The 13,968-nt window shown below is 37.0% G+C and overlaps 1 protein-coding gene across 4 annotated transcripts in view; it reads right to left on the bottom strand.

The window, feature by feature from the left end:
- Positions 1-13,968, bottom strand: part of ADK (adenosine kinase) — a 278,307-nt gene that overhangs the window by 45,389 nt on the left and 218,950 nt on the right. For all 4 annotated transcript variants that reach the window (XM_027649559.1, XM_027649560.1, XM_027649558.1 and 1 more), the window contains one exon: positions 2,832-2,867. In XM_027649559.1, coding sequence (XP_027505360.1) covers positions 2,832-2,867 — 36 coding nt within the window. The remainder of the gene's footprint in view (positions 1-2,831; positions 2,868-13,968) is intronic.

Genomic DNA, 13,968 nt, shown 5'->3' on the forward strand with positions numbered 1-13,968 from the left:
CATTCACTTTGTTTTCCTTCTTTGGTTGACAGACAGAATTGAACCCTAAATATTACATTTAAAGTAGGATTTTGCTTTCCTAATTCCCACACAGAAGAAACAGCAAGTTATCCTTTTGTAAAAACAAAACCTCATAAACCTTTGTTATCTGAAACGTATTAGAAACATCCAGTTAAAATATACTGACAGCCATTCTACCACTTTAATGGAAACCAAGCCTGAGAGCTTCCCTGGGATAAAAATTGTGACTGTTACAATGGATTACGGAGATGACTGCAACATACAATTAGGATGAAGCACTGTCTTTGCAGACATTATTTAATAGTTTTAAAAATGTCACAGAACGTGAAATTCACAAAAAACCCTCAACCCCACACTGACGCTCTCCAGGAAGAGACCACAACAGAAGTAATGTTCTACTTCTGATTATTACAGATAAGTGTTGATCAGAAGATAAAGTGAAGGAAATAACGGTCTTCAAATATCGTGATTGATTTTACTAAAGTACCCAGTATTTCAGCAAAGTACAATGGAAAACTAACTGCTGGTAAGGTGAAACATAAAAATTTCTTTCAGTGGACTTTCCCTTACAAAGAAAAAAAACAGATTTCTGTCACCGAAGTGTTTTCTCCTGTCTATGATAAGATTTTATTTCTCCAGAAAAGGTGTATATTTTCCTGAAGTTGTCTTGATTGAAAGTTTTTTTTTCTTTTAAAAAACTGTTCCAGATACACTTAATCCATGTTTAAGAGATGCATTTAGTATCCAAAACTGTTGAAATTACTGTGAGGTAGAATACCTGATTCTCTATGCTAAAATATTTCTGATTAAATTCAATTGCAGCCACCAGTAACTTTTCATCACTTCTATGATAAACATACTCTTGTTTTTTGCCTTGGTCAGTCAAGTCCTTTCCATCCCTTTGCCATTTTTACCAGTTTTCTATTCTCAATATAAATCACAGAATCAATGTTTCAAGCTTTTGAGAGTTGCTGGAAACTTTCCTTGGTTTTAATTGAAAGCCTAACTGAAGCTCCTTTGAGTTTTTTGCAGGATACTTTATTTAAGCGTGATTTTTATTTTTTTTTCTTGCCTCCACAGCACAATGGGAAAGCACAACTGTGGATGCTTATCAAGTTTTACACATCTCTGTCAGCAAACTTGACATGTGAGTCGTTGCCAAGCAAGGGGGCAATAAGAGATAAGATCATAATCATTGTGCACTTTACTGATATGCTGTAATCAAATGTGGCAGATTTAGGATGTTCAGGAGGAACTGAGCTAAAATCTCTAAGCAAGCACTAATGGAAAGGTTAATATGATGGTAGTTAGCAGACACCAGCAAAAGCAGTTTGTCACTAGAGCTGAATTTAAACCAGGCACATTCAAAGTCTTTAGCTCAAGGGGGCAATAAAAATATAGAATGGGTAGACTTAATACACTACTTCCTTTCTTTTTATTGTCTATCTACCAGAGGGTACCAATAATTTCTTATGCTTCATATTTTGGAGGCATCTGTGAAATTCATTCATTTGCTAGTATAAACTCAAAGTGTATTTTTATGCTTAAGAATATAGATTATACAAATGAAAATTGACAGTGATAAAAAGTCTTGATTTCTACAAAGCAGCCACATGAATTTGGGAAACATAAAATGAAATGGGACAGCCCACAGTTTAATATCTGAAACAGTGATGGCACTGATGTACGTGCTGGTGTATGGTTCTAAAGAAATCTAAATTGTAGAACAAAAGCTGTCAGTCTTTCCCTCTTTTTTTATATGCAACCATCCACACACAGAAGTGGCACATTTTCAAAGTGATGCAGTTTGAATTGCGCGGCTTCTATTATTTATGCAAAAAGGGTGTTGAGCAGTCAAACTCCTATCTATTCTCTCACACTGCAAACAAATCAATTAAGGTGGGTCTTATTCCAGTGAAAAAAACATGTAAAAGGATTTATGTGTGTTCAGTTCTGCAATTTAGATTTCAGTAAGATCACTTACTATCTGCAAAATTAGCACAAGCCTTGTCACATTAATTATAGTATTTAAAACCTGCCTATTTGAATTCAGCATTAGAGACCAATAGCTGATGGCTCTCCAGATTAAGCTATCTGAATGTAGCCAATGGGTGGTACCAGTCAAATAAATACCTTGAGAAGATGAAATCAAAAGCTCTGAAAATCACTGTAAAATCAACACTGTTTACTTCAAGAAAGTAGAGGATCAGACATTTTTAGAGCACAGATGGAAAACACCAACTCGAATATGTTTTGAAACACAAATTCCACACTACCCTTTCTAAAAGAAGCTGTTTGTAGAAGCATGGTTTACATTAATCAGTACCTAACAATTTTATATACAACCTTTCTAAAATTCATTTGCATAATGATAATCCGCATATGGCAGGGTTTAAGTTATTTAAGCGGTGTTATATTTCACTATTTAGTCTTGCTTCACCACTGCTTTAGCAGTGAATCCTTCTGGAGTGTAATGCAGCTAATGAGGTAGCTTTTTAACTGAACAAACTGACAGGTCCCATATCTGCAGAGGCAGCTTGAAACCGTGCCCAACCTCTCGGCTTCCCAAGAGGCTTTTCAAAATTCAATAAATAACATCTGTAGGCGATGTTGGGTGCAGACCTAGCAGAGTGCGTCATAACACTGAGCTGGCAGAACAAAGAAACCATGACGACTGCCAAGTTTCCATGGCAACCGCTGCGAGGCTTGGAGAGTATAATAGCACATCAATCATTGTCCAAAAGAACTTCATTATCAGCAAGAAAAAAACCTTTAGGATCTGTTTAGTGTGCAATTGTGGGTTAACTCACCTCAAAGCCTTGCTCTCTAGCAAAAGTGGCAGCTTCCTGAAATAATAAAAAAAGAACAGTTAATTATAAAGTGCTAGATAATGAAGAAATAACACATTTTGAAACTCATTCAGCCAGTTTTCCTTTTACACGATTATCTCAATATAGCCATATACAGTTGTTCGATTCTGATAGTCGCACCAAAAGCTTCCCCCTCCTTCCCTCAAGCCCAACAACAGTACAATGTCAACACATTTCACAAGTTCAAATAAAGAGGGTACAGTATTTTTTTTCCAAGCGAGGAAAGTTACTTCTGGAGACAGGACTTTGACAAGGAAACCACTGCTTCAAATCCAGACAAACACCCTTCAGACATATTTTTAATTGAAATTGTATCATATATCCATTTATGTATGGCATACATGTTATCAAGCCATTTAAAAAAATCATGTGTCATCTACAGTGCATTAAAAAACCAGGATCACAAAATGTGCTCAAACCCTTGTGGTAGAATGAGATGAACATTTTAAAATACTCTTGATGTCTTAATCACTGCTTTAGGCAATTTAACTATGTTCTTTTCCTGAAAGAACAGAGGAAACATCAGGGTATCAGAATGTCCTCATGTCTTATTTATATTAATTGGAGCAATTAAAATCTGTTTTGAAACAAAAGCAAGGGGATGGAAGACAAGAGCAATGTTTTTCCCTTACTCACTTTCTACCTTAACATCGGAAATATTGCAGAAACCCCTCAAAGTCTCTGTGTTTTAACTCGCATTCTTCCAAATTATCTTTGCCAACTGATATTAACTGAGAGACAATCTCGAGCCAAAATGGTGAGTTGATCCAACTAAACAAAAATAACTACCATACCAAACCAGTCCAGTGTCCCTACAAGAGGTTTTAGTGCTGCAGAGGTTTTTTAGAGCTGTGGACCTATATTATCTGTCAATTTGGGGGCAATAGAAGAATTTGATGTGGGTACAATTGATTATAACAACAGTAAGTTGAGGTTAATAAAATGTGATAAGCTGAAAAGCACAACTCCTCAGGCTGCTTCACTGCAGAAACATAAGGCTGACCGGGTTAGCCTGAGCTGATGTTGACAGAAAAACTGAATCATGGTCCTGACAATTGGGTGCGGGCAAGGTTAGCCACTTTGACAATTTACTTACAATTGAATCCCTTCTTGTACATCACACAGGCAATGACATTTGCTAGCCTGGCTGTCAAGAAGGAGTGTAGGGTTCAAAGATATCATGCAGTGTTTTCCTAAACCAGCATGTGATTAACAAAGCCTATGCTCATATGAAAAAAGGAGCCTGCAAGGTTCCACTCTGAAGTGATGCACTTACAATGAACTGCAATACAATCAAGAAAGCCTCAAATGGGACTGTGACAGAGGGAAAAAAAAAAAAAAGAGAAATAAGGTAGTGATAAGGGGGAAGAGAATAAGAAAACTGCCTAAAAATTATTTCTTATACCCAAATAAGTTCTTTAACCTCAGGTTTTTGGTCATGTAATTGAAATATGAAATTACACTGATTTGTCCTAAGAGGATTTTTTTTAAATCCTAATGCAGCAGGACATTAACATATGTGTTAAAATATTGTCTGGCCAGGAAATGGGACACCAGTTCATGAAATAAAAACTATTCCAGTGAAGTGAATGCTTTCTTGTGTGTGAAACTTTGAAAGAATTCATCTTCATTTTCTGTACTGGGGCACCCATGCATAGCACATGGGGTTTGAAAAACCTGGCCCTTCCACAAGAAGGATAAATGATTGCACATTTGTTAAAAAGTATCTCGTCTTCAGATTCTCCTGTTAGAGCGTCATCTTTTAGCCTGGTCTGCTGCCTGGCTACATGAATAATGGCAGCTAGCATACAATCATAGATTTTCCTGCAGTTGACCTTTAATCTCAGGGTGTCTGAACACGCCAAAGAACAACAGCAATCTTAATTTTCTTCTCTCCCATCAACTGAACCTCAGAACAACTCCTGAGCAGCTTATTTCAGTCAGGACTGCGCCTACAGCCCCCCAAAAATCAGCCTCTCTCAGAATGAGATCCCTTTAAGGATTAAGGCCCTTCCAATAAAAAAAAGCTAATAAAGCTCAAAACACACATTTGGATTCTACAGTCTGGTGTTTGCAAAATGCTGAGAAATGTGAGGCAGTCTCTGAATGCCAGGGACAGTTCAAAGTAAATTAACCAGATAAAAGCGATGAGAACCTTTTAGTATCTATTCACAATAACAGTGAGAACAGGAAACAAGCAGAACCCATCTGTGCAGCCCTAGGGCACCTCATACTGAGCTCCACATCTCTAATAAAGTAGTCAGGTTAAAATCTAAGTGGCTGTAACATGTGGAGACTGCTCGGGTTACAGTGGCCAGCCGGGGCGTTCCCTGATGCAGGTGATAATCAGTATGATAATCACTATATTTACAGGCTTTCCATTTTATATCTGACATTGAAAATCACGAAGAAGGAGGGATTAAGGAAATAAACAACCTACACAGAAGCTTTACCGTTCCCCAGAGAATGCAGCATTTTCATTCATGTGTGACATGCGACAACAGCAAAGCAAAACAGCGACAGAACAGAATTTTCTTAGGAGGCTTCATTTCACATCAGGAGTTCTTTCAGTTTTGATAAACTTTAAACATTATTCATTCATTACTCCAACTCAGCATTTTCAGAGCTATTTTCTGTTATTGTCTACAATTGAACATCTCATTTCATAAAACCCTCTCCCTATCTTTTCACTCTTTCATACTAAATATATTAAAAACTCACACTCCTTTTTCTATATAATCTTTTTACTAACCATGACAGCAAATTTATTGTTGCACCACCTAAAGTAGAAATGGGATTTAGCTTTAGTTGTGAAATGTCATTTGACTCATGTCATTTGGGGCGACAAAAATACTAAGTACAGTCATGTTGAAAGAACCTGTGTGCAATGTTACTTAATGGGAGTAACACAATGTCACCAAAGTTAACACACACTCTCTCTTTGCATAATAGTGAGCAGTTTACACAGGAAAGTGAGACAAATTAAAGAGATAACAATAAAAAAGACAACTTCCGTTAGTGCTGGCCTTGTTATGTTGAATTTGCTTCCTAGCTGAAAACTATTTCCATTCTTGCACGTATTTAATTGCTGTCCGAGTCCCAGCATTTAGTAAAAGGAGCTGTTTATAATCTACACACAGGCTAATTTTAACAGGACTTGTTAAAATTCTGAGCCCTTTTATCACCAGCAATACAAACTATTTGCTTGTAAGTAAACAGAAACATACCCTCCAAACACAGAATCCATCAGCATCTGCATTCCTAGGAGTATTTGTTAGCCCCCTGTGTTAAGAGACTTTTATGATTATAGAGTTAAGATGGCTCAACTTCAGTAACCTCACATTTGGTTTGCCATGAGACACAGAAGGCATGCTATATATTAAATATTCTCAACACGTCCAAAATTTTTTTTGTTGGTACCAAAGTTTTACGATTACTTGATCAAATTAAAGTCAAAATGGTAACAAATGCATGTTGGGTTAAAATTAATTCATGTAGGCCAACATAAAACTCATGGAGTTGCACTGAAGAGCATTTAAAACCACGTATTGCCAAAATTAGCTGACAAAGGATGTTTCAAAAGCACCACCAACATTGTTATCTACAATATGCATTTTAACCTTTATATGGAAAAAAAGGAGCACTGTAAACTAAATTTGCATTTCATTGCCGAAATCAACATTATCTCATAAAGAAATGATAAAACAGCAGGACAGCAATGATACCATTGTACACTGAATGCATTTCCCATAATTACAAATGAAAGCAAATGCAGGGGACACTGAAGCTAATCCCTCCCTTGTCATCCTTCTTGGTAGAGAAAACATCTCACAGAATAACCTCAACTCACATATTACAGTACTACCCCCTGGATTTGATTTACTGTTTTTAATTTAATTGGAAGATTACTGACAGGTTTTGAGGACGTTCCTACTGCATTAACTGTAAACTTCCTGACTTACCCAAAATATACCCTATTCAGGAATATCATCCTCTTTCTCTGCATAACAAATCTGTGACTCGGTGGGTTTAGACCAGCCCATGAATCAATGTAGTCTCAAGGTGGCACACACACATACAGCATGTGTAACTACAGAGGAAGATCCTCGCAGTACAGTGCAGAGCAGAGTGCAGAACAACAAAAAGAAATAGAAAAGCAAACTTGAGTGGACTCACTCAACGAGAAATAGTAAATGACTATGAGGACCATAGACTTAATTTCTGCATTTGATGGGACCATTCCTACTGGTACCAACCATGTTTGATTAGAATTTGAATAGTGCTTCCAACACTGTACCTTACAAATCTTTCTAAACTGCTAAAGTCTTCTATAAATAGATCTTAAACGTTTCCTTCCTTTTCTACATTTCAGAAGTATGGACTGTTAGTTTTCCTCCATTTACATTGTTTCCTTGAACACACTTAAGGCCATGACAATCTCCCTCAGATAACTCCCTTTTTCTTCAGTATAATCATTACTACTATCCATCCCACTCATAAGTTCAGCTCCAACCCTGATATAACTCTGTGCTCTTTACATCCTCCCTTGCTTTTCTACAGATTGTGTTGTTTGTGGCAACAAAGTTAGTTTCACAAATCTTTAACACTAAATCCTTGTTATCTAAATGGGTGACAACTGAAATAAACATATGGGAATATAGAGGGAGGTGCTGAAAATTTATATTTCTGAAACAATTTTTTTCATTATTTCCTAAAGGACAGTAGACTTGTACAACAAAAACTAAAACCAAACAAACCCTCCAAAAATAATGTATTATTTGTCTCATTGCACTACAGAGACATGGAAGTCTTTTCCTTCACTATAATTAATAACACTTGTAGTTTACCTTTCCTTAAGCAGGCACATTTGTCCCTTGTATCTCTTCATCCCTTCTATCATCTTTCCCTGTCCCTAATGAGGAGCTTTGTCATAAAATTCTGTGCTTTCAGAGCTACACCCTAGTTTTATATACTTTGTAGGTACTGGGAATCTCAGATTTCAACAGTATCTGTTGTGCCCAGTAATTCTGAATACGGGTCAAAAAAAAGACATCTTTTGTTAAAATTTCCCTCCTTTTTTTGTTGGAAGATAAGTCACGAAGAATGAATTTTCAAGATCACATGGTACTTCCTTCATAAAACATTGGTCACAGTGCAGGAGCTAAGCTAGTTTTTAAGGGGACTAGTGAGTTGTGCCAGTCCATGTTTTCCACTCTTCCAGCTTCAGGCCAGTTTATGCTAAATACGACCCTGGAAACAGGGCTTAAGGCACAGACAGGACAATGGATTTTTAATTGCTGCCTTCGAATTATAACAAAGATGTCATAAATATACCCACTAACTTCATGACACAGTTGGTGAGGTGCTCTTTTATCAAATCCAGGTATTTAAGGAAGCCTGTAAAAGTGCAACAGTACGATCCATCTTTGTACCACTCTTTTCTGTATATGGTACACAAAGCCAAACGAAGTTATATCTGATTTTATTACCTGTCCCAATTTTAAGAAAATAATACATGCATAGATACACACACACATAGGTATCACAGCAAATCCACAGTTCTTAATGTCATGAACTAGCAGCATACAAGTACTTTCATGAGATGCAAAGAGGAGTGATATCAAAGCCGTGGTAATGATGATCCTGACCTACCTCAGGAATCAGAGGCAGATTCTGCTGAAGACCCTCTGATGATCAGTTGAAAATATGACTTCAACAAATGACCGCTATTATTTAAAATGAATGGATGGAAAGTCTACAGGACACAGTTCCAGCTGGATCACTAACCTTTAGTGCCAACAGTACATTTATTGTGGTTAGTGGTAAGATACATATGTTCCTCTTCATTCAGCACTAAATAGTTATCAGCAGTTACTCAAAATCCTATCCAGCCTTTCATGTCATTGCAGTCTGATTTAGGCATTACCTTAAGGTCAACTATTACTACATTTCACCCTGTAAAGGCAATACAAGCTCATATGCCTTTATTAAAAAATGGCCATTTATAAAGGCATTAAGTGCTCAACAGGCAAATGTCATTTTATGCTTTTTCTTTTTCTTTTCTTTTTCCCAAAGATAGTTGCTTTATTATGGGTCATGAAGAGTTTGAGAAACAGAAGACAAAAGAACCACACAGCATATTTTCTGAAACAAATGGTGAAATTCTGCTACAACCGAGTAAGTTTGTGCTATACTTGGGGATGTGGTACATGGATGTAATACTTCAATATAATTGTTGTTTGACAAGCACAAAGGACTAATCCTTGATTCAGTCAGTAGTGTATACCTTTCACATTTCAGAGAAGATCAACAGAAGTGGTCACAGAACGGACAGACTCTGCACACAGCTTGAGAATCAACACTGAGAATCAGCAAGTATCTACCCCTCACTGGTTGTTACTGAAGAAAGCACAGCTGGCATCAACTGGATGGGCAGATTACCATAAAGGAACACTAAGGTGATTTTTACCTCTCTTTCTTTTTACCATAAGCAGTGCCGGACTCCAAAATTGCTTTTCTTCATAAAGGACAGATAGTAAGAATTCGTATCATATCCTAAAATATTATTTCAGCTTGCTCCAGCAATACTAAAGACACCAGTAAATATATGTACACTGCCTTCACCCAGTAGATGAAAATATAAAATAACAATAATCAGTTCAAGTGAATAATCAGAACAAATATAAATACCATATGTGGTTAAAATTGTAATGTTCAGAGGGATCCTGGCACAGTACCAGAGGGTTTTGTCTGAAAAAGCCTAGTGTGAAAAGAATTGAAAAAGAAACGTATTTCCTGTCCTGCTTGGGTTCACCTCACAGTGTCTGTATTATGCACAATTCATTAATATTCAAGCTATTTATTCTCCTATTCAGGTTAGCACCAGAACTATAGTTCCTGCTAGAATCTTCTCTGGTAAGAATCACCCTGAGTCAGAGCTTAATGCCATTACAAGGTCTGCAACAGCTGCAGCAGGAACGTGCCTCTAAGCCATTTTGAAATTTTATGATGGATAAAGTGCTATTACTTGTATCTACCTTACATCCTTACCTAAAGAACTGAACACTCTGCATGTGTGTCTCTCCTCACATATTATAAGCATCAAATGAGTGAACAATAGTTACACCATTTCTCCATACAAATATGTCTGTCTCTACCTCAAAAATAAATGCATCATGGCCAGAAGAGAGGGAGAAGGAAAAAAAATCCACTCTTTCCTTAAATATCATTGAATTGGGAGAACATAATAAAAATGAAAACAAATATCTTAAAACTAATAGCTAGAAGATAAGAGTTTTATATGCATATAAAAATAAAAGATGTGGTGGTCTGTTGAAGTCTTTAGTACTGTTCATTGGATGCTCCCAGTGCTAACTTTCTGGTTGGAGGGTGACAAATGGAAATAAAAGATTGCATCATTTTCAACAAGGCCTTCTATGATTGCAACCACTCAAACTAGTCTGAAATCAGACAAGATATTCTCATCTAGCAATTTCAGATGAAGAGAATAATCAGATTCTGTGCTAAAAGTGCTGGGATCCAGCAGGACTTGTCTCTAGCCCAGCTAAAGGGGTAACACATTTTTAGCAGTGAAACTGAGTTGTTTTATACACTTTGTTTAGTGTGATGTCATGTACAGCCATTTAGAATTATAACTAAGGCTCTGGTATTGGGAACCCTGTAAAAAGCAATCATCATATAACACTCTTCTTGTGCTGGGCTGGCTCTGCTTGTTAACTCTAGGAAGAAAATAAAGTTGCTCACTGCAACCTCTAGCGATAACACTAACTTTCAACTGATCTTCAAAATACATATTTTACCCTTTCAATGAATTTTGAAGCCAGCTGACTTTAAGATTCTTACTGGAGTTTCTTGTGCTGTTTAATGCTAATTCAATGATGCATTTATCTGTGGTCAAGATATGAATACACAAGATAAACTTTTTTTTCCTGAAATTTTCTGTAGCTACTTTTTGGAAGGAAAAACCTCGTTCTCAGTCTGCACTGGTAGTGCTCTCTCACAACATGGTCATTGCAAGGAAAAACAACATTTCAGTCTGACCACAGTTAGATCACTGTGGTCCTGACTGCAGAATATGAGCTCTAATTCCAGATGTGACTAAGGCACTGTTTATCATGTTGTACAAGTTGCTAATGTCTTGCACCAATTTTTTAAAAATCCATAAAAGTTAGAATTTAACTGCTTCTGACAATTAAGTGTTTAAGGATGAGTGTTTTTTTGGTATGTTTGTACTTTTTCTACAAGAAGCCACCTTGCACTTGAGACCAGCTAAAGAGATTGCAAGAATAGCCAAATAATGGAATTAGAGGTATATGATTCCAACATATTTTAGTGGTATCACAAAAGCCACAGGGTGGCTGAGTTTGGAAGGGGCCTCTGAACATCATGTAGTCCAACCCAACTCCTCAAGCAGGGTTAGCTAAAGAAGGTTGCCCAGGAGCACTGGATTTTGAATATCTCCAAGGATCTCCACACCCTTCCTGGAAGTCTGTTCCAGCATTCAACCACCATTGCAATACAGTTTTTTCCTTATGTTTAAGTGGAATTTCCTGTAGTTGAATTCGTGGCTGTTGCCTCCTGTCCTGTCCTGTCACTGGACACCACTGTGAAGAGCCTGCCTCCATCCTATTTACTGCCTCTCATTAGTATGCATTGATAAGATCTCCCTGAGCCTCCTCTTCTTGAGGGTCTCAGTCTCCTCTCCTCAAACAACAGACACTCCAAACCCTCAATCATCTTTGTGGCCCTTTGGTGGTATCACTCCAGTAAGTCTATGTCCTTCTTTCTCATGCTGGGGGCCCAGAACTGGACCCAACACTGCAGATGCATCTCACCGGGGGAAGGATCACCGCCCTCCACCTGCTGGCAATGCTCTTCCTCATGCAGCCCAGGATGCTGTGGTCTTTCTTCTTCACTGTGAGGCACATTGCTGGCTCAAATCCATTTTTTTTCCACTGGGATTCTGAGGTCCCCTTTTGCCAAGAGGCTTTCCACCCAACTGGTTCCCAGCCTGTCCCGGGACCAACATTCCTCCCCAGATAAGAGGATGTTCCATTTTCACTTGCTGAACTTCATGAGATTCCTATCACCACATTTCTCCACGCTGTCAAAATCTTTGGAATTTTGATATTATCCTTTGCGTTGAGATAGTAGCTACTGACTGCAAGCACGGGATAAAATCCATGCTGGGGCTAGGTAGACAGGGAGACTTTGTATCAAACACTTACTGATACACACAGAAAAGTCAGGATGGAAAAGAAATAGCTAAAGAAACAAAGCAACTAACCACAGCCGTGGAGCAGGTGAGGACAGTCATGAATCAGACCAAGCTGCACTGACAAATAAGCAGTATCTCTCAGAGACTTGGAAAAATCCTCCCTCCAGCTTCTGTGGGCCAAAGGACTGCTCGCATCAGTACAGAACACCAAAGATGAAGGAAACATGGAATTCCATTAAGGGGTTCACGTGGGTTACAATATGCTTGGCAGCAGACATTCAAATTATCCATAACCAATTGCTTCATGCATTCAAATCACTCTCATTTCATTATAATTGCTTTTTTCTTTAAAATCTGGCTTAGATAAAAAAATCATGACTATTCTATTGGTTGGGTTTGTTACTATGCTTTCAAATATAAATTTTTTTAAGAAGTGGAATACAGAAGTTCTATGACAGAAATGAAACTATAAGCATTCTCAGCACTCCTTTTTACTTTTAAAACACCATGCTTGCAACAACAACAAAAAATTATAAAATGTAAGATGCAAAAAAAAAAAAAGTATGAATACGCATTAATTCCTATAGAAAAAGAAATTGAAATTATATCATGTAATTATGATAAATTAAATTCCTGCATCAAAGATCATAATCTTTCACCTAATACATAACAGCATGATTATGACAACAACTTATTTGTTGAAAGTGCACAGTTTAGCAGTACATTATTACATTAATAACTACACAAACCCCTTTCTTTCAATGTGATTATCTGCTCTAAGATGCACTGGATATGTAGCAGTAATACTGCTAAGATGAATTCATAGTGGTTTTGTTTGTCAGGCATTTGCCTTCCCTGTTAAATCAACCTTATGTACACACACATACATGACTTTCACAAATGCATATATAGATCATGACAAAACAAATATGATCTCCCTCTCTGAAACCTTCTGTGTTTCAGTTTTCTGCATGCCCCCATTCTCCAAACCCTTCCAGGTTAAATCAGTGGTTTTTACAAGCACTTCTATTAATAGATCTCTAACTAGGGAAAACAAAAAGGTGCCTAAAATGGAATCACAGCCACCAAAAATACCATAACTTATCAGCACTTTCACGTTTTCTGAGCACTTGAAGGTTATAAAGACCTACAGCTCTAGTTTGAGATATGCTGGTTACATCACCATTCATGTCAAATAGTACTGATGGATCTTTTTGTTACTATGAAGTTATTTTGCCTTGTTAATATAATTGCAATGACTTATTTATTGTCTCTTAAAAATATCATATTCACTAGTTACAAAATATTAAAGTATAAATAGATTTTTCTTTCAGTATAATGACTGAGGTTGCTGTACAATTTGCTATGTACTATTTTAGTTAAGTTCATAACTCACAGAGATAACTTTTAAAGCCAAGCTGAAAAGTAAAATCTGGACTCAGTCCACACAGAGAGAAATGAAAGATTTGGTCAACATTTGAATGAAAGAAAATTCTGAGTTTCAAGTGTGCTCTTTTTAGAAGAGCTGTTCTCTAAATCTCTGCTAAGCAAGGACACTCTCCTAGTGGCACCAGTTGCATATTCCAAAGGATTATAAAAATCTATCTTAGTTTTCAAGCAATAATGTTTAAAAAACTTGGTACATAAGCATACAAAAAAATTACCATCTCTGATTCCACCATATGTACATTCTCCACATACTCCCAGACTCAAAGAACATTTTATTAATCCTCAGCTATACTTCAGAACAGTGACCATTTAACCTCTACTTCTGTGTGTTTAAAATGCTACATTTATTTTAGGATTTGTCTCACAACTATTTTTTAATTACTGAGATAA

This window comes from Corapipo altera, unplaced genomic scaffold, assembly GCF_003945725.1.
Source record: "Corapipo altera isolate COAL_440 unplaced genomic scaffold, ASM394572v1 53, whole genome shotgun sequence".
Classification (NCBI taxonomy): domain Eukaryota; kingdom Metazoa; phylum Chordata; class Aves; order Passeriformes; family Pipridae; genus Corapipo; species Corapipo altera.